We start from the raw sequence: 21836 nt of genomic DNA on the forward strand, positions 1-21836 counted from the left end.
AAGGTGAAAGGCAAATGAACCTCTTTTCAAACAGGAAATAGGAGGTTTGGGTGGGGCATGGAAGAGTGGAAGAAATCAAATGACAACTGACTAGGGTTACGGTGCTAAGGTTAGGTGATTGCTCAGTTTTGGAACATCCACTTAGACATGGCTCAATTCTAAATATTTTTGTAAACTGACATTTCTTACAAGCATCGCCCAAGTAAGTTCTATGGGGAGAGATGAACAATTTCTCCATATAAGGAATCACTGTCTGTCCATGGTAGTAACTTGTAACGTGGCCCATGGGCAAAGTTGGCCTGTTGAGCTAGAGAAAATTCAAAAGAGACCGCTTCTCCTGAAGAGACCCTAACTGAACAGTTTAAAAGGGATTTTAAGCTTAACATTGACATAACGTTTGTTCAAAAAATAAACCTACGCAAATAGGCTCATTTCCACGACAATTAGTCTTTATTAAAAATGTACTGAGCAAGGTAAGCCTCTAAAATACTGACCCAGTTTACTTTGTGTGTTGGAGCAGGGGTACAAAAATCACACATACATTATTACCTAGTGCCCCTTGGCAACACATTCTCATAAAATAAATGAACTCTCACATACTTAATTCAACATCTTATCTCTATCAGAATAACTGCATAGTTCCAAGGCTTGGTTATGTAACAAGAAAATGTTATGGCACCCCTATAGAGCTGAGCTGTCAATTCGCCCTAACTATTCAGATTAAGAGACAACCTTACAATCTCCCCTTCCTCCCCTCCCCCGCGGCAGGAATTCTAGTGAAATTCAAAGTCTGTGGGGAGGTCCTGGCTTGTTAAATCAACTATTGCACTGTAGCCGATTTTCAGAAGCTGAGGAGCCATGTGTCAAAATGCACCATCAGCTCAGACTTAAACCTTCTTCTCTCTCGCAGAATACAACTCCGCGTTCCTCAACCCCTTGAATCAGCACGGACGTTTGGTTTGGTTTTTAAAGCCTCAGACAAGAGGCTGTATTCTTTTTTTTTAAATGTAAACGTAGGTGAACAAGAAGTGCTCATGAAAGTAAGAGTCAACTTGGCTACAGCAAGCAAAGGCAAAAGCAGAGTGCAAGTAGGTGTCTTTTCCCTATTTAGCTCAGCCAATTCACTTCAGTCCTGATATGTAAGAAACCACTCTATTTGGTTTTAAGGTTGCCTGTCACCATGGTATCTAAGGCAAGACCCTCCTAGGATTTCAGCACCCAACTGCTACTGATGTCCGTAAGAGTTAGGTGCCTAAATTCTTTTGAGGATCAGGGCCTAAATATGGTATCTGTGCTTCCAAGCCTGATCCTCCTCCCCCAGCCCTGTAAGAGGGATTGCAGAGGGCATCTTCTGTGCATTAACCAATATTCTTCTTAAACTAGCAGAGATTCTCCTGCCACGATGGCAAGTAATCAGTATGGTCTGATGTAGCAATAGGACCTTGTGCAGAATTATTGTATTTGAGCACCCAGGGTGGGTGTTTGTATCTTTTCATTGCCACAGTGCAGACAGAAGAGCTCTTAATCACATCTCACAGTAACTAAGAAAATCAAACAGATTAAGTACCTGAAATGCTTTCTGATAAATGCCACTTTCCATGCCGTATGGCTTTGCTAAGGAATTTGGAACTGGAAAGTTGTGTACAGTATTTAAAAAAAAAAAACAAAAAAACATTTGATGAGCTGATCATCTTAGGTGATCACTAGCTCAAAGATGTGAAAAATCCATGCCATTTTTGACTGGTGTGACACACGTGCAGATTGATTTAGTGGGAAGAAAGATTTTCCTGTAAACACCCAGCTAAATTAAGAGTTTAATGTGAAAAGGGGGCAGTCAGACTGAAGCCACAAGCTCTTTAAATTCAGTGTTTGTCCTAAAGCAGGATTATAAACTAGGCCAGCGAAGCAGAATGATAGAGGCCCAGACCAGTGCCAAAGCTTGAGACTTGAGCGTTGTTGCTACTAATGGCCAGTGCTTCTCTACAAGGAAGACTCTTCCGCTTCATGGGGGTGTGTGGGATTGAGAGAAGCAGCCAAGGAACTAGCCAGGAATTCAGCACCCACTCAGTAGTTGAAACCCAGTGCAACTTGTAAGGGTCTAGCTCTACTGCACCTGGGAGTGAGCATCCCAGCCCAGGTCTACAGCCATGCTAGTGCACTAAAATTAGCTGCATAGACATTGCTTTGATGTTGCGACTTGGGTTGGAGGTCAGGCTCTCAAGTGTACCCCAGGCCAGAGCCTCCAATCCCCAACCTGAGCTGCTGTGGCTACACAGCTCTTTTTAGCCTACTAGCACGAGTCTGTCGAGCCACGCTGGGAGCCTTGCGCCCAGGTGCAGTGTAGACATACCCGTGAAGGGCTTAGACTCCCCAGTCATCGGTGACCACTGCTCTCACACAGCTATGTCACTTATCTACCATTAAGGTGTGTTCAGGTAGAATTTTCCAAGAGGTGCTAATTTTAAGCAGTCTTTAAATGAAAGGTCTGATCAATATAAACAAACACACTGCCAGATACTTCTATAGCAAAGGGTATTAGAACCAACTTGTTCCATCTGGTTCCACACGGGCACCCTATAGAGTCAACGGGATCCCATAAGCATATCTAGTGGTGGAATCTGGAACTTAGTGGTCATGGCAATGCTACTATTACTGGGATGTTGTGGATAATGGCTCACCAATAGAAAAATATATATTTCAAACTGCTAGCTACACCCCAACACGTAGCATGGCTTAAAATGCACAGCAACTCTACAGTGAACTCCAACGTGCTTCCTTGGTGCTGGTGTGATGCTCTACCTCCAACTGAGTTAGTAAAGAAAAGGGGTTGGGAAGCAGAGTGATGGGCAATCAGGTGTATAGGAAAGAGAGGGGGTTAAAGTTTTAAATCTGACCCTGCCTTCCTAGTTTACTGCACTAAACCTGAGCTAATCTCCTTTGAAGTGACTGAAATGTGCTTGATGCTGTAATGTATAGTCTCACCACTGGATAAAATGTTTCTTGAAACACAACTTTAGGGAGCAGGCTGTACCAACAATAATAATCACAAGGCAAAGGAAAAAATTCTTTCCAGTAACTTGAAAGCTCTAGTTTAATAGGAAAGCAAGGTTAATAAGGCTGTTTTAAAAACTTCCTCGGTTGTGTGTATCAAAGGGGGTGGTAGCACTGGTGTCCAAAGGGCAGGAAACTTAAGCCACAGGAGCACACCATAAATTAAAGTTGGGGGCTCCTTGTCTTTGAGGTTTAGGTAAAGCTTTCAGGTTACTGTATAAAACCAAAATACAGCAGTGGCAAGCAAGTTAAAACAAAGAGGTGTTAAGAGTATTTGGGGTAGCCACTTGGGTTGATTAAAAAAAAAAAACATTACTGCTGAAGAATTCTTCAACACTGTGGACTGTAGGACTTCATTTTTAAACACAAGGTTTATAAACGGAAAGACTGTTGGTCTGCCAACATCTGAATTGAGGGTCTTTCTCCAACCATAGCACAGGGTGGCACTAGCCTTTAAGATGGCATAGAGAGCTGGAATCCCTGCTCTGCTGTATGTGTTTGATCTCAACTATAGCAGGAAAAAGAATCTTGAACTCAAGGTTTGAGAGTAAGGGAGAATTGTTTTTCAATTTAGACTGACAAATCAGTATATTTTATTGTCTATTCCCTTCCACTCCAAAAACATGCAAAATTAACTCCTGCTTTTGAAGATCATCCTTAGCAAGGGGACCATTTCAAGTGCTGAGTGTTAACACTGAACTTTTTAAAATCATTACACATGCCAGCCTAGTGCCCAAGGTTCTCTCTCTCTCTGTTTGCTTTCTGGCTTTGAGCTTTTAGGATGGATTCAGATCATACTTCCAAGTTTTTTCTCTGCCACCAGAAGAACTAGGAACTTTCCTTTTTTAAAAAAAAGAAAAAGCGGAGATCCTTATCTAGCCACATGCCTTGAGAGGTTCAGGTTTTAATAACAAAAATAGCATAAGACTCCGCAACATCAAGGACTTCACTTTTAGAAGACTGATTTTTCAGGCTTCTAAGTGCCTATTCCAATTTCCCCTCTCCTGGGTTCCTTTGACAAATCTTGAAGGATTTCCTCCCCTTCCCTGAGGCAGAGTCAACACAGCAAAGGGATGTTTATGACCCTGTTTGCCAAAAGAATCACTGAGTTCAGCAACAACAGCATTAATGATGGTCAAGACCTAGCTTGAGCTTCCTCTGCGGGCTGGATGCAAAGTCTATAGAAGAACCTAGTCTCATGCTTGCTTATCCCATGACACGCCATTGGCGGGGGCTACAAACTGCCATGGCAGATATGTGGATTAAAAAAAAAATCCGAATCTGCTGGATTTCGGTGGGAAACTCAGCTGGATTTCAAGTCCCAGAAATAAAAAAAGGGCCTGATTCTGCTCATGTTTTGGGGAGTTCTGTCCCTGACTTTCCTAAGGAGCAGAATGAGGTTCTTAGGCACAGCCCATAAACTTGCTAGAGTACCAAAAAAAAAAAACCAAAACCCACAACCTTATGAAGTAGTTTAAGCTGAGTCAATCATTTGACAGCCCATATTGGCTCTTTTAGGAAGCCTCTTCATGGCTACCCAGTTTTGGTCATGGTTCCTGCTGGTTGCTCTGGAGGGGGGTGGCACAGTAAGCTTTGATGTAACACTGCAGGGCATCCCTTCAGGACACAGCAAGGAAGGAGGCCTATTACCTGCTGGGAAGTGGCTTTGATAGACAGAGATTGATTCAGAACTGGCCCCTGAGCATGCAGGGACATCTAGTGAGTTGGTTATGATGGCAGGCACAAGTGAACTACAGCAAAACAGTGCAGGGTGTGCAAATTACAGTTCCTCCTACCCCAGTAGCTCTCTGCACTGAGGGGCCTGATGCTGAATAAAATCAGGCCTATGCATGGGCTATTTGGCATCAGTCAACCAACATCTAATTTTCCATTCATGGACATAAGATCCCATCCCCTTGCTCTGGTAGTGATCAGACCCATTTAGGACCCAAGCAGTTGTGAGGGGTGTGGCTAGGTGACTTTGAGCTGAATAATTCCAGCTGATTGGGCTCCATACATTATTAAAATCTTTGCTCAATGGCCAGGACTCTAGAATGACTCCCCATTGTCTCCTTCTGAAGTTTCTTCCTAGTTCAAGTTTGGTGGGAAGAAAGGAGCAATTCTTAAGCCAGTGTCATTGATCAAAGATACAATAAACTACTCCTAATTGTGTGTTCTTTATTTGCCAAGTGAATTTGATACTGATGAAGAGTGCCTGACTAAGCACTGGACAGGTTACAGCAGCCAGGCCAGCTTCCCTGACATCACTGGGTTGAAGGGCCTCAGTTTTGACCCATGGCAGTGAGATGAAAGTTTCCATGGCCTAACAGAACCCGAGGGTACAGGGAAGGGTGCTAAGTGTGGTTGTGGACGCCTGGGGAGACCTGTCCAGTAGGAGTCGACCTGAGGAGCACCAAGCAGTGAGATGGCCTGGCCGTTCAGACTAAGTCCCATTCTTTTATAGGATACCTGCTGTTTCCCCAGCCAGACTGCAGATATGGCACCAAGGCAGCCCGCGCCCTCAGTGCCCGCATGGGGATGCTCCTGTTACAGGATAAGTGCTATCCACGCTGGAAGTCTCCCCTCTGCCCTCCCGTCTTGCTCAGCAACTTCACCTCTTCGATGATTATGTCGTGAGTGACTGCTTTGCACATGTCATACACAGTCAGGGCAGCAAGGCTGGCGGCAGTCAGCGCTTCCATCTCCACGCCTGTCTTACCCTGGCTGTGGCAGAGCGCCTGGATCACCACAGCCCATCTGCTCTCGTCCAGGCTCAGAGAGACGTCCACCTGGCTCAGAGAGATGTTGTGGCACAGGGGGATCAGCTGGCTGGTCAGCTTGGCTCCCTGAATCCCTGCGATCTGGGCTACTGCCAGCACATCTCCTTTCTTCAGCTGGTTCTGCCGCACCATCCCAAATGCCTCCTCACCCAGACGAACCACAGCACTGGCAACAGCGGTCCTTTCAGAATCGGGCTTCTTTCCAACATCTGTCATGGCTGCCCGCCCCTCTTGGTCAACGTGAGTCAGGCTGCCGGAGGGACCCCGTTCACTGGCGCACAAGCCAGAACCTATGGTTTTGGAGTGGGATCCTGGGCCCTTTTCTTCTTCAGCAGCCCCAGAGTGACTGTCCACAGCAATTTGGCTGGTGTGCTGAATGGAAGGACTTCTTGTCCTAAGGCACTTTGTGTCCGAGCTAGAGCTCAAAATCTTTTGGAAGATGCAAATGCCGCGTGCCTGAGCTCGCAGAATTTCTGCTGTAAGCTGCTGTTGCTCTGACAGAGAACCTGGCAAGGCGTGCTGTCCTGTAAACACATTTTTCTTAAACGCTTTTCCCATCTGCTTGGATAAACTTGCTCTTGGCATTAGCCAGTGGCCAGGTCTGTGGCCCCATTGCTTTGAACGTGGAGAATTCTGCAAGGCATCTTGCAGTAGTGAGGTCGACTTCAATGCTGCCTCTGAAGAGGAGGATAAATAGAAATGAGACAAAAGCTATTGCTACTAACTGGAAGGATAAACTAAAATGTATCTGAATTAGGATGCAGTCAGAGCACTGCTCCCACTTTTATACACTACCAACAGCCCTAGGAAGCTGGGAATTGAACTCCATTTCCTTACTAAAGTTCAGACCTCCCAATTCCCCATGCTCATAGGCCTCTTGTTGGATTGACTTGCTTACCAACACTGTGGCTGGGTGCACAGTTATTGTAGGGTCAGTCACAAGAGAGGAATTTGTTTTCAGTATTAAAAAACAATCAACGTTTGAGAACAAGCAGCCAAGGAATTACCTGGACTTCACCTCTGGGGGAAAAAAAGGTGTGGGGGGGGGAGGGGGACACACACTACCACCTTCTTCTTGTGACAGTGTGATTAAAAATGTCTTCCTCAACAATGCCAGGCTCATTTAAAAAAAACAAAACAAAACCATTTTTCACTCCCTTCTTCGCTATCTCCTGCCCTCCAGCTCTGGTTGCTGCTCTCACCTTTTCCAGCATGCTGTTTAAAGTAGGATCATTTCACTTTCCAGGTTTCTGCTCCTAGCTGCAGCCCTCAGAAGTCAGCCGGGCCAAGAAGGACCAGCTGCAATGCCTGCGAGTTCCTAGACAGATTCCATGCTGGAAACACCCCCATAGTCACTGGGAGCTCAGATTCCCTCATTGACACCTGTTATCTCTTCCCTGGCCAGGAGCTCTGCCAGCTCAGTTTGGAACTTTATTTAAATCCACTGGAAAGTAGCCCTCCTTGCCTCTCACACTAATCCCCCGACTTTGGCATTTTCACAGCACCCACTGCCAAGCACCAAGACAGGAGCCTGTTACGCACACAATGGAAGTGATTCTCTTTATAATCCAAAGGAGAAGGAGGCAAAGAAGTAAGTAGTGGCCACATCTTAACAACCTGCTTTGTTTTTTAAAAAGGAGATCTCCCCTATGCTCTTCACTATTCCTTTATGCGATACAGAGGCTCAGGAGAGGTTTGGAAGACTACAGATGAGCAAATCCCTTCCATAGCCCCTTGAAGCAGGACTCCTTTGGGAAATAGCAAGTTCAAGAGCTGTTCACAGAGGAGTCAGAACAGCTCTCACGAGTGAGACACACTGTGCTTTATCTTTCCTAAGGGAAAGGCAAGGTTCCTACCTACTTTGCTGCTTCCTGATAGAGTCCCAAGCACAGCATACAGTGCAAACGGCCCCTCACCACACTGTACTGGGTCTGTTGCCTTGGATTAGCAAAACCTTCAAACAGAAGATTAGTGTCTATTTAACCTCTTCCCTGCTAGGCTCAACAGCCTTGGTATTCACCTAGCTCTGGGAGAGACATTCTCTGAGCATCTTGGTTCAGCGCTAGAATTTAACTGTCCTTAGCTTTTAATCAAGACAATGGGCTAAATTCAGATATGGAGAAAGCAGAGGCCACACCCCTGGAGTTGTGCCCTCTCACACTAGGGCTGAATTTGTTTGTACATCTGTGGTATCACTGAGTGATGGAGGTGCTAAAAGAAAGATTCTAACAGGTAATTAACTAGGAACAGTAGGGGTCATCAAGAACTCATTCACTAGCACTAATCCGATTTAAGAGGGAAACCTCATAAAATGGGGCCTACTGCCTGCAGCCCATCTTGTAATGGACACTACACTAATGGTGCAACAGTGTAGAGAAGCAGCTTGATTTTTTTATACAAGTCTTGGGATACCTTGAACCTTCCTTTAAAAAAAAAAATCAAGAATTTAAAGGTAAGTGAGACCTTCAGTCCCTTTGCTGGCCTAAGCTCTGCAGGACTGAAGCTAAACTCATGCAAAGTGCCTGAACTAGGGGGGAGCGGGGCTGTAAGAGGAGTTAAGAGCTCAATACCCAAGGACTGAAGCTGCTCAGGAGTGGAGCATCCATCAGTACATTTGGGGGGCACATAACCAATTTCTGTTTAACTTTTGAAGGGGAAAGGAGTCCAGGAGAGCTGGCTGTATTTCAAGGAATCCCTGTTGAGGTTACAGGGACAAACCATCCCGATGAGTCGAAAGAATAGTAAATATGGCAGGCGACCAGCTTGGCTTAATGGTGAAATCCTAGCGGATCTTAAACATAAAAAAGAAGCTTACAAGAAGTGGAAGGTTGGACATATGACCAGGGAAGAGTATAAAAATATTGCTCGGGCATGTAGGAATGATATCAGGAGGGCCAAATCACACCTGGAGCTGCAGCTAGCGAGAGATGTCAAGAGTAACAAGAAGGGTTTTTTCAGGTATGTTGGCAACCAGAAGAAAGCCAAGGAAAGTGTGGGCCCCTTACTGAATGAGGGAGGCAACCTAGTGACAGAGGATGTGGAAAAAGCTAATGTACTCAATGCTTTTTTTGCCTCTGTTTTCACTAACAAGGTCAGCTCCCAGACTGCTGCGCTGGGCATCACAAAATGGGGAAGAGATGGCCAGCCCTCTGTGGAGATAGAGGTGGTTAGGGACTATTTAGAAAAGCTGGACGTGCACAAGTCCATGGGGCCAGACGAGTTGTATCAGAGAGTGCTGAAGGAATTGGCGGCTGTGATTGCAGAGCCATTGGCCATTATCTTTGAAAACTCGTGGTGAACCGGGGAAGTCCCGGATGACTGGAAAAAGGCTAATGTTCCAATCTTTAAAAAATCCAATAAAGTGCCAATCTTTAAAAAAGGGAAGAAGGAGGATCCTGGGAACTACAGGCCAGTCAGCCTCACCTCAGTCCCTGGAAAAATCATGGAGCAGGTCCTCAAAGAATCAATCCTGAAGCACTTGCATGAGAGGAAAGTGATCAGGAACAGCCAGCATGGATTCACCAAGGGAAGGTCATGCCTGACTAATCTAATCGCCTTTTATGATGAGATTACTGGTTCTGTGGATGAAGGGAAAGCAGTGGATGTATTGTTTCTTGACTTTAGCAAAGCTTTTGACACGGTCTCCCACAGTATTCTTGTCAGCAAGTTAAGGAAGTATGGGCTGGATGAATGCACTATAAGGTGGGTAGAAAGCTGGCTAGATTGTCGGGCTCAACGGGTAGTGATCAATGGCTCCATGTCCAGTTGGCAGCCGGTATCAAGTGGAGTGCCCCAAGGGTCGGTCCTGGGGCCGGTTTCGTTCAATATCTTCATAAATGATCTGGAGGATGGTGTGGATTGCACTCTCAGCAAATTTGCGGATGATACTAAACTGGGAGGAGTGGTAGATACGCTGGAGGGGAGGGATATGATATAGAGGGACCTAGACAAATTGGAGGATTGGGCCAAAAGAAATCTGATGAGGTTCAATAAGGATAAGTGCAGGGTCCTGCACTTAGGATGGAAGAATCCAATGCACCGCTACAGACTAGGGACCGAATGGCTAGGCAGCAGTTCTGCGGAAAAGGACCTAAGGGTGACAGTGGATGAGAAGCTGGATATGAGTCAGCAGTGTGCCCTTGTTGCCAAGAAGGCCAATGGCATTTTGGGATGTATAAGTAGGGGCATAGTGAGCAGATCGAGGGACGTGATCGTTCCCCTCTATTCGACATTGGTGAGGCCTCATCTGGAGTACTGTGTCCAGTTTTGGGCCCCACACTACAAGAAGGATGTGGATAAATTGGAGAGAGTCCAGCGAAGGGCAACAAAAATGATTAGGGGACTGGAACACATGAGTTATGAGGAGAGGCTGAGGGAGCTGGGATTGTTTAGCCTGCAGAAGAGAAGAATGAGGGGGGATTTGATAGCTGCTTTCAACTACCTGAAAGGGGGTTCCAAAGAGGATGGCTCTAGACTGTTCTCAATGGTAGCAGATGACAGAACGAGGAGTAATGGTCTCAAGTTGCAGTGGGGGAGGTTTAGATTGGATATTAGGAAAAACTTTTTCACTAAGAGGGTGGTGAAACACTGGAATGCGTTACCTAGGGAGGTGGTAGAATCTCCGTCCTTAGAGGTTTTTAAGGTCAGGCTTGACAAAGCCCTGGCTGGGATGATTTAACTGGGAATTGGTCCTGCTTCAAGCAGGGGGTTGGACTAGATGACCTTCAGGGGTCCCTTCCAACCCTGATATTCTACGATTCTATGGACGTTTTGAGTAGATAAGTGCAGAAGACAGAGAGGTAAGTGAAAGCTGGATGAGGCACCTTGCACTCATACACTTTCAGGGTGCAGCATACGCTGCCTCTTTTATACAAGTTTCCTTTAAATCCCACACAATGGTACCTCTGTCCTCACCCACATTGCTCACGTAACACAAAAAGGCAAAGAGCGAGACCATGAACTTCCATGCCTGTGATGGGTACAATGCACTAGTAACTTCCTACTGATGTAGATCAGCAGTGTTTTGCTTGTACCTTATTAGTAAATCTGCAAAGCTAAACTTGGTTTCATCAGTGAAAAATTTCCAACTGGAAGGTAAGAGGAGAAATATCCCATCGCTAAGGTGAAGCTGGGAGAACAGCCTATTCTTAATATTTCTATTAAGGAAAATAGTTCCGGGACAGACCAAAATTAAATAAAAGGGGGTCAAGAATTAGGTCATACAGAAAAGAAGATGGGTTTAGCTTGCTAGGACAGCAAGAGAGATCAATCGTTTCCCTTGCGTTAGATTTGATTAAATGAATTCCATGTTCTCTCTACCTCCTGCCTGTTCACACACTAGCTTTAACTGAACTCTGCAATTAATTAGGAAATCCCCCAATCTGCTTCCCATAAGTATCCATGGTCTGCACGTCACACTGTGTCATCCTTGACTCAGCTCCGGTCGTGAGACTGTACTGTTTATGCAGAGAATGCCAGTGGTTACTTTTAAAGACAGGGAAGAACAGGACAGACTGGCTACATGCAATGATAATAGAAGACTGCTATTCCAAAAGAAGCTAGATACATTCCCATCTCCGCATCCATACCTCCCACCCTTCTTCCTCCCAATGCCATTTTAAAAATTAAAGAGAAGCCCCACAGATAGTTTATAAAGGACAGTGGATGGGGGTCTAGTTTGGGAGGTAAAATAGTTTTTCATTCCATTCAAAAAGCCCAGTTCATCCTCATTTTGCAGCAGGTGAGACTGCTAGAACTGTGCCTGTTTCCCCCTTTTCTGGAACGTAGTAGAGCAACTCAGCCAAAGAACCAAGCAAACAGTGAGAGACCAGGAATAGTCTGCACAGTTCAAGCTGTTCACCTACAAACTCAATATGGCAGAAGATAGCATGGTAGCAAAGAAATGAGAATTGGAAGCACCTTAAGTGAACCCTTTCTTCCAAGAGAAGGGCAAAAAACAATGTAAAAGCAAAAGACCAGATTAATAAGACACTCTCCAGAATCCATTTGCAAAGAGACTGAGTGGAGTTTACTGGAGTACTGATTAAAAGCAACAGGTATTGCAAAAACAGCCCCAGTGGAGATTTGCAAATCTAAGGAATGCTACCTTCCCAATGATACAATTGTCTGTTCCCACTCCAGGTACTTGAAGTTGCCCGCTTGTCAGCTTTGGAGTTACCAAGTTATAATCATAATATGAATAATGGCTGATTTGCTGCTTTGCTTGGAAGAGAAGAAGTGGGCTTGATATAAAATATTTTTCCCCTTGATACATCAGAACTTCTTAGCAAGGAATAATGATACTTAGAGCACCTTCCATCCAAGGATCTCAAAATGCTTTTACAAATATTCACTAAGCAATCCACCCAACACCTTTCCGCCCCTTCCTTAAAAATAGAGGGAGATACAGGCACAGAAAAGTCAAACCAACTTGGCCAGTGTCACATAAGAATCAGTAACACAGACATGAATAAAATCCAGGAGACTTAGTTCTCTAGTCTGACCACTAGACTATTTGATTAGAGGAGTAAATGGTTTGAAATCTGTCCCCCCCCGGGCCTTTGAATTAGAGCCGATTTGTGCTTGTGTCAATGCCAGAGATCTCTTTGGCAAGCTTTCTAGCAAAGGGTGGTTTAGAAAATGCTGCCCTGGGGAAGACAAGGGGAAAAAAAATAATAATGCACTCTTGTTGCTCCCTCCAGCCTTTAGTCCAGTTTAGTATAAGGCATTAGGGGTTCAGACATTCTGACACTATGGATGCGGGTGCTATATAAGTAGCAGACAGAAACTAGGCTGCAATTAGTAAGTGGTATTCTCACCTCATGGTTTAGGCAAGTGAGTCCTCACACTGTTAACTCAATTAAATGCCAGGTTTTTGATACCCATTTGTCCAGATTCAGGGGATATGGGCAGGGAGGTGAAGGAGCAGGATTTTCTTCTGGTAGCTATGCCACACCACTTGAGCTCAGGGACCCCAGTAGTGTGGCACCATCAAGGAATTCTACCCCAGCAATAAAGTGAAGCCTCCATCCTTCAAGTTTAATGTTTACGCTGCAATTTGTTCAATCTCTCAGCCAGATCCTGCTTTACAAGGGACACCCAGAAGTGCTGTATCATCATTGTCTTGGTCTTGCTTCATGCAAAGGAAGCAAACAGGAGGCATAGTACCAAAGGCAAAGGCCTTAACATGCAACTTTGAAAGCCTAACACTTTTTTTTAAAGCTCAAAATGAAAGCTGTTGAAAGCCATATAAATGATCCATTCCACGTATGGCGGGATGACAGGTTGAAGTTGACAGATGAGTCTCCAATTCTCTCCCCCCACACCCTTATTTTCTTTGAGAGACCGACCGCATTTCTTAAAATCAGTTCATCTCTGCCTAAAGTGAAACAGAAATGTGTGCAGCTTAGGAAAAAACAAAACAAAACCCCAACCCAATCCTTTCCACTCCCCAGAGATGTAAACCTAATAAAACCATGGTGTGTGTATTACGTACTGATTTGTCACCCACCGATCAGGATCATTGGCCGGTTCTTCATCTGGGAAATGTTAAACATGCCTAGAAATAAAATAATGTAAAAATTACTAGTTTTTTTAAAACACCCATTTTAAGTAATTTATCTTATTCTATTTATTTTCTTCTACTGTCCTGGACCCTGTCATTCCTAACCTACACAGTAGGAAAAGGAGAGCCCGAAAAACTACCAAGAAAATACCATTTAACTCATTAAAATGTAAAACGGTCTGAGGACAATATCCAAGTGCCCAAGTCCAGAGCAGCCATCATACAGTGGAGCTTTTTCTCAGAAAGGCTCCTATAACCAGAATTACTCTCTGCATGTTACAGCAGTCACACAATTCAGACAGACTGGAGAAGGATGCTCCAGTGGTTAGAGCACTAGCCCAGGACTTGGGATACCAAGGTTCGATTACCTGCTCTGCCACAAAACTTCCTGTGTTATCTGGGCAAGTCACGCAGGCTCTCAGTGCCTCAATTCCCCATCTATAAACGTGGGGATAATAGTATTTATATGGCCTCCGAAGGGTTGCAACAACAACTACATTAAAAGATTGAGAGACGCTCCGTTACTATGGCGACGGGGGCCATTGAAGTACCTTAGACATACAGTCATATTTCAGTAGTAGCAATGGGATTTCACTGTGTCGGTAAATAGGCTGCAGATATCTCTCCCAATACACCTGGACACCTTCCTGTACAAGGCAAGCGAAAACCGAGATCCCCCAGGATTGGTGGTACAGAGACGAGCATTTACGAATGATCTGAAGGCAGCAGGGAACACGGAGTTGGCATATACCGAGGACTTCAAATTGATCCGAGTATTAAAAAAAGGCTCGTGAAAGACTCCAGATGGAGGTACCGTTTAGATCAGGGGTCGGCAACCTTTCAGAAGTGGTGTGCCGAGTCTTCATTGATTCACTCTAATTTAAGGTTTCGTGTGACAGTAATACATTTTAACATTTTTTAGAAGGTCTCTCTCTATAAGTCTATATATTATATAACTAAACTATTGTCGTATGTAAAGGAAACAAGGTTTTCAAAATGTTTAAGCAGCTTCATTTCAAATTAAAATAAAATGCTGATCTTATGCCGCCGGCCCGCTCAGCCTGTTGCCGGCCTGGGGGTCCGTTCACCTAGGCCGGCAGCAGGCTGAGTGGGGCCTGTGGCCAAGACCCTGGCTGGCAAGGGGCTCGCAGCCAGAACCCCAGACCAGCAGTGGGCTGAGCGGCTCAGCCTGCTGCCGGTCTGGGGTTCAGTCCGCCGGCTCCTGCCAGCCAGGGTCCTGGCTGCCAGTCCGGGATCCCAGCCCTGCCCACACAGAGTGAGTACGTACCTACCTTCTCCCTGGTTCTAGCCCATTCTCTTCCTCTATCTCTGTACTGAGCTGAGGGTGGGAGTGCACTGAGCACAGGGCTGGGGGTGAAGGAGCAGGCTGGGGGTTGGGGTGTAGGGTCTGGCCAGGAGCTAGAATGAGGGAGGGGGCTCAGGGTTGGGGTTTGGGTGTGGAGTGCTTACCTGGGCAGCTCCCATTTGGTGCAAGGGGTGCAGGTGGGAATGTGGGGGGTGCAGGAGCTCCCATTTGGTGCTCAGGGTGGGGGTGGGAATATGGGGGGGTGCAAGACTCAGGACATGGGTGTGAGGGGGCTGGGTATGTGTGTGGGGTACCAGAGTCAGGGCTGGGGTCGTGGGGGGGGTGCAGGGGTCAGGGCAGAGGGCTGGGGGTGTGGGCTGGAGTCGTGGGGGTGCTCCCAGCCCCCTGCCCAAAGCAGCTCACGGCAGGGGGCTGGAGGTGATATGCCCTGATTCCACCCACCTTCCCCAAGGCCCCGTCTCCACCTCTTCTCCACCTCCTCCCCGGAACCCCCTCCCTGCAAGGGCCATCAGCTGATCAGCAGCAGGGAGGGAGAGGAGAAGGGGCAGGAACCCAGCATGGAGCAGGGAGGGGGAAGCTTGCCTGCCCTGCAGCAGCAGCCGGCAGTACCAAGCTTCTTCACCCTGCCCCCATGGTGGGGCGGAAAAGAGCGGGCCAGGGCAGGCAGGATTTTTAATGGCACGCTGCTGCCTACCGGGGTCCCGGCCTGGGTTCGGCAGCAAGCTGAGCAGGGCCGGTGGCTGGGACTCGGCAGGCAGCAGCGTGCCATTAAAAATCGCCTCACGTGCAGTCTTTGGCATGCGTGCCATAGGTTGCTGACCCCTGGTTTAGATTTACTGGACAGCATGGCGGCAGACCCAATTGTGTTTGGGTAAGACTTGTGCACAGTAAAAATCAGTCTACGCTCATATACTGAGGAGTGCTGAACGGGTCGGATTCCTCCCAGGACATGAAGATTGTCTGCTTAGTGTACAGAGGCAGCCGGGCAAAACAAGCATCAGAATGGTTGGGGATTGGAGTGACAGAAGTTGAAAAACCTGGATTTACCCTCTTGAGAGAGCACTCAGCTTTGGTCACCTCACTTGCAGATAGATTTACTAGGTCCAGAGAAGGCTAATGACAACTGTTAGGGGCCTAGTGGGATTTACAAGAGACCTAAAGAGTCACTCAATAAAGTTAATGGCAAATGTATTTAGGACAAAAAGGGAAATACTTCCTCCCAGCACAGAGTCAGTGTCTAGAATTCACTGTGCAGGAGATCACAGTTTCATATGGCAGCTGAATTTTTAAAGGCAGCTCGACAAGATTTGTGAATAAAATCATTTGCAAGTATGCCAGCTGAGAGAAGAAGAATCCAGTCTCAAGCATCAGGGTGTAAATGCATTACCACAGGGGTTATGAAACCATTCCCCATCCCGAGAGCAGCGCTGCAGAGCCAGCTGTGTCTTAACAGTTTCTCTCCGCTTGCTCTGAAGAATCAGTACTGGTCACAGTCAGAAACAAGAGATTGGACTAGATGGATCCGCAGCCTAGCTCCGGTACTTGTGGTCTTCATTTAATTCTAATGAGAAAATGTGGATCTCACAGAATGCTGCAAAGTGGAAAGGCAGGCAAGGGAAAAAGGTTTGCATCCATAACAAGAAGGTAGGTTGACCGCAAATTACAGGGTTGCCACTAGGGATGGTAATAACCAGACAGGAGAAGGGCCAGAGATAAAAGCTGCCAGAGACAGAAAGTGGTTCTCCTGAAATAAGGCTGAAGGCAGGAGAACAGCAAGAGGAGACTGCTGGCTGACCTCCCCAAGCCAGAAGGCTGAAGGCAGGAGGAGCAGCAGAGGGAGTTGCCTGCTGGCTCTGAGCCAGAGCCAAGGGCTAGGGAGGACCAAAGGAAAGGACAGCAGCAGATGGCTTTAGCCGCTGGTCCCTGAGGAACACAGAGGGCCAGAGAGAATGAGGGATGCTCCCCTGGCAAGGCTGCATAGAGAGCCCATGGGACTTCCTGCTAGAAAGTGCAGGGGTGCACCCCAGAAGGAAGAGTAGGGGGTGGCTGTCCTAGCAGAGGGACTGACAAGGAGCCTCGCTGTGACAGAAGACAGTGAGGCACAGTTGCCTCATTAAGACCAGTGGCAGATAATGCGCCGAATCAAGTGGGAACCTCAGAGTTTCCTCTCCTGAGTCACTATAATTCCACAGAATAGCTTTTCCCTCCCTGCTACCAGGTCTTGCGAATCATCCATCCTATTTTAGGAAAGGGCATCATCTGTACTAACCCCTCATTATTACTTGTACGCAGTAAACATACCGGCATGCTGTTTCTTTTTTCTGCCCACTGCTGCTCCTATAATTTGAACCAATTCGTCCTCCGAAGCACCAGCCCGTAGGTGATCCCTCAAGGACACTTCTGAGTTCCCAAAAAGGCACACCTGCAATAAACCAAGGGGAAGAGACACAGTGAATAAAGCCAGCTGGGAAACACTATTCCTATTACAACCAACATCAGCATCCTGGGTGAAAACTGAGCAAAGCATTCAAATAATAAAAAGGCAGTGACACTTCCCAGCCTCTGCAGGCTAAGACACTGCTGTCTTTTCTCTGCATAGCTCCTTGCAGCTGTGAGGGTCTCTGAGTTGGCAGAGTAGGGAAGCTGTGCAATTCCATACTCTTCCAAAACCTAAAAGAGGGGTGGGGGTGCACACAGGCCTCTGAATGAACATGTGGGAGACAAACCCTTCAGTACCCAGATCTCCAGGCTCATTTTCAAGGATGAACATTTCTAATGTTAATTTCTAGCGTTGAACTGTGGCACGGAACAGAATTACATGGGATGGGCTGTAAAACTAGAAATTCACTGCAATACTGGGTCTGGCTGACTGACCACTGGATAACAAGGTTCAGTGGCCTGCTGGGCTGCAATGCTCAAAATTCAACTCAGAACAGGTCCAACGTCTGGGAGCCAAACAATGTTTTGCTGGGAACCCAACAGGATCCAATACTACAGCAGTTCACCTGAACATCAGGCAGCAAAAAACCAACCTGGCCCATGGGAGAACACCACCTACAGTTCCCCTATCTCTAGGGCTCCTAAAGCCACCAGCCAGCTATTGACTTTAGGAGTATATAGAATGGGACCATCTGGAAACACAGCAGGCAGGCAGAGATGTCATGACATTTTTTCCCCTTCCTTCATCTCTCCTGCTGTTGTAGGTCTTCTTGCACCATGGCAGGGCTGAGAGATGCCCCACCTGGTCCCCAGGGGTAATCCAGGAAGCAAGTATTCAAGCAGGAGGCCTTTTTAAAAGTTCCACAGATACCGCTTCTAGATTTTTAAAGTACATTGCAATTGCTGAGAATGCACACAAACTGATTTGATGCCAATACAAAGTTGCCATCTCTGTCATGGCATTACTTTGCTCCTGGGAAAGTTGCTTTAGTACAATTGTGCCACCTCCAGCTAACTTAGAGGACACCTACTCTTTTGCTCAGCAAAGGGTCCTGAACATTGACAAATGAATCTCACCATACAAGTATTGAAAGGTACATGGAAAATGCATGGTTTTGACCCGGTTACAGCCACTTACACATTATTTCCGTCAAAGTGGTTTTTTTTTTTTTTAAATTTGCTATTGTCACACAACACAAAATTGTTTGAAAGTAAAAATAAGGAATTTTATTCCCTCTGTTCACTTTCTGCATTTGAAATCGCTTGGTGTACAGTGACCTCTTTACAGGCAGGGTCACTGGTGCGTCAACATAGAACACACTTTTTTTAAAAACAGAGAAAGGAAAATTGCAAATATAAAGCCACAAAAGTTAGCAGAGGGACTCAGGCAGGTGGACCCAAAACTATTTTTTTTTTTAAACTGACAAGATTTCACACTGACATCATTCTTTTAAATCGGAGTGCTGCACAATGGAGCAATTCTTTGGCCATCGATTCCTCTCCTTACATTGCAGTTTACCCTGTAGCTACAGTCTCCATCTGAATGCTCCTTCTCCTGTCCCCCGACCACCCCCTTACATTCTATCCCTCTCTCAATCTCACCTTCACTTGACTTCCCCTCTCCTCTCCACTACTGCCTCTTCCATCTCCAACACCGTTCCATTTAAGAGAAGTAATTCAACTCCTTATTTCAGCTCTAAGGCCTGGTCTATGCTAAGTGAGGTGGGGGGGATGGTTGATCTATGATATGCAGCTTCAGCTACGCCATTCTCGTAGCTGAAGTCGACACATCTTAGATCGACTTAGTATCACTTATTTCGCGTCCTCGCAGCACGGGATCGACTGCTACCGTTCCCCCGTCGACTCTGCTTTCACTTCTCGCCGTGGTGGAGTTCCGGAGTCGAGGGCAGAGGGATCGGGGATCAATTTATCTACACTAGACGCGATAAATCAATCCCCAATAGATCAATCGCTACCCGCCGATCCGGCAGGTAGTATACACATGGCCTAAGTCGGTGAAGGGCCTCTTGTTTCATTGCCTACCTTCAGGTTCCCATCTGCAGTTATCCTCAGCCGATTGCAGGATCCACAGAAGTGCTCTGACATGGAGGTAATAAAGCTGATCTGCCCCTGGAAATCTGGTACCTTGTAAGCCTGAAGCAGCCCCGGGACAGAAGAATAGATCAGGGTGGATAAAAGTCAATGATATTTACATGTTTTAAATGGATTTGTGATTTAAATTAGGTACATTTTTCTTTTGAAAAATAAACCTGGTTAAAATTAAATTTGAAATAACAACCTGTGTTATGGCCTAAACTTATTTTATATTAAAATGATTTAAATAAACAAAAACATTGCATCAATGACTGCTCCTCAACTTTTAATGAGTCTAAAGGGTGCCTGTTTTGGTTCTCTTTTCTTTAATTATATACCGAATCAGGGGAGATTAAGACCTGTCACCTCTAGATCCCAGGTTTGAATGAAGACTAAGATGGGAATAAAGATATGTCTAGAGAATTCAGGTTTAGTATTCCTCATACCTTGGAAACTCCTATGAGTGACACAACCAGATCCCTCTCTTTGGAAACCCCCCAAAAATAAGCTCCGATGTGTCTACCCCACTGACACTCACATCTGACAGACAAGTAATTGGTAGGTGCCTGGTATTTCCATGGGAAAAGTTAATGACTGCTGCTCACTGAGGCTGAGTGCATGCAGTTTGATCGATGACCTTGGGATTATTACATATGTGGCTCTGGAGCATTTTGCCACATGCTAATCCTCTTTGGTCTAGCCATTACAAATATAAGTTGTTGTGCACTTTGCTGAAGCACTGGGTCTCCCTTCATAGCGCTCTTAGCCTGCACCCACCTTGGCTGTGCTGGAGGGTTCACAAGCCAGCTTCTCCAATTCAGGCCATCTCTGCCTGACTGTATCCAGCATCTCCTTATAGCTCACCATCTTCTTGAAGTTCCACTTGTTGCCTAGGTTTGAAATCAGCACAAATTTTGCCACCAGGAGTTTTTAAATAGGAAAGAACAGAAAGTCCTTTTACCTGGATTTCAGTCGCCCCTTTCAACACCCAAACCGTGAAGACCTGTATTGGCCCCTCTAGACTATAGCAATCTCAGACAAGTTCTAACAATCCTTGTCTCCTTGGGTAAGAGGATGCAGTGAACTGTGAACCAACCTGGACTTGTCAGGAGGGGCAAAGGTCTGAAGAGAGACAATCAGAACAACTGTGTGTCGATGAAGTGACAACACGAGTCCTAGCTGAGGACTCTACGTTTGCTAGCTCTGGCACAGATTTGTGGCTTCTGCCCTTGTGCTGGCAGAGTTTAATGCAGAAGCTGAAGATCAAGCTATTCCAAATTGGAATAGCTTGGGGAGATGGCCCCAGTTTTCCAAACATGGGAAAGGAAGGGGGAGATCAAGATCGATCTTCCTGGAAAGAGTTAGCAGGAAAAGTGCACCCCAACAAAGAGCAATATTGATACCGTGAGCACTGAGGACACTTTCTTTCTGGAGCATGGGAAGCAAAGAGGCTAGAAGGGCACCAGGGGTATGTCTACACAGGAAACAAAAACCCATAGCTGGCCCGTGCCAGCCAATTTGGGCTCATGGGCCTCGGGCTGAGGGCTGTTTCATTGCTGTGTAAAGATAGATAGAGACTGAGCTCTCGGAACCTCCCACCCTGTAGCGTCCTAGAGCCCGGGCTCCAGCCTGAGCCCAGAAGTCTACACAGCAATGACGCAGCCCTGCAGCCTAAGCCTGAATTGGCTGGGACTGGCCAGCCACGGGTTTTTCTTTGCTGTGTAGACGTACCCCATGTCTCAACTCACCATAAGCAGAACAGCCCACTCCATGGACAGCTACAGTGATAGAAAACAGATGGTGGGAGGGAGCTAAGGAAGTTTCACAGGCAGAGCACGTCTTAGAACCGTGATACCATTCCATTTCCAGATTTCCCTCGCAGGAAAGGCATCTCCAATATACAACAAGCCAGACCCTCCTTCAGCTCCTGGTAATTGCAGGGCACCCAACCTCCGACCCACTACACACTGACCTGCCATCCACTTGCCCTGTGTACTTGGTCCCAGCAGTGAAAACTACAATGGCTACTTTACACAAAGCTTCTCTTAGGTTTAAAATAGGGGTTCAGGCACCCTGCAGCAGACAGTCAACGCAATCAGGTTTCAGAAAAGAAGCCCAAGTAGTGAAAACTTGTCAGCCACATTCACTCCCCCCGAGAGAAGGCAAAAACTGCCCAGGCAGTTACAGACCAGGAGTACTGACCGTCGAAGGGCATGTATTCGATGAACCGCACGTCGAGCGGCTGGTTCTTCGTGAGCGCCACGAAGTCCAACAGCTCATCCTCATTGAGGCCTCTCATAACTACACAGTTCACCTGGAGGGTAGAGAAGGAGCCTGAACCCATTGTGCAGAGAGCCTGGTGTTTCCATGCAAGATCTCAATGCCCTGAGGCCCTGAATGGAAAATGGCCGAGTCAGCTACACACGGTGAAGAGGTGGGATCACCCTTATGTCCTGCGATGCTACTGGAAAATTTCTTTAATATTTACAAAAATCGCCAACCTCTGAAGGAAAAAAAAACCTCACAGCTGAAGTATCAAGTCAGAATAAAACACAGGGCTCAAGGGCACTACACACCAAAT

At 46.4% G+C, this 21836-nt stretch overlaps 1 protein-coding gene across 10 annotated transcripts in view; it reads right to left on the minus strand.

The window, feature by feature from the left end:
* Positions 1-428: 428 nt before the first annotated feature.
* MOCS1 (molybdenum cofactor synthesis 1) overlaps positions 429-21836 on the minus strand; it is a 51543-nt gene continuing 30135 nt past the window's right edge. For 5 of the 10 annotated variants that reach the window (XM_073338567.1, XM_073338570.1, XM_073338571.1 and 2 more), the window contains 6 exons: positions 21458-21569; positions 20033-20145; positions 19205-19315; positions 17024-17144; positions 13342-13389; positions 429-6508 (listed from right to left, as the gene is read on the minus strand). In XM_073338567.1, the coding sequence (XP_073194668.1) occupies positions 5613-6508; positions 13342-13389; positions 17024-17144; positions 19205-19315; positions 20033-20145; positions 21458-21569 (1401 nt within the window). In that variant the 3' untranslated portion in view covers positions 429-5612. The other 5 variants (XR_012158197.1, XM_073338574.1, XM_073338575.1 and 2 more) reach the window with 5 other exon arrangements.

This window comes from Lepidochelys kempii, chromosome 3 (genome assembly GCF_965140265.1).
Source record: "Lepidochelys kempii isolate rLepKem1 chromosome 3, rLepKem1.hap2, whole genome shotgun sequence".
NCBI lineage: Eukaryota > Metazoa > Chordata > Testudines > Cheloniidae > Lepidochelys > Lepidochelys kempii.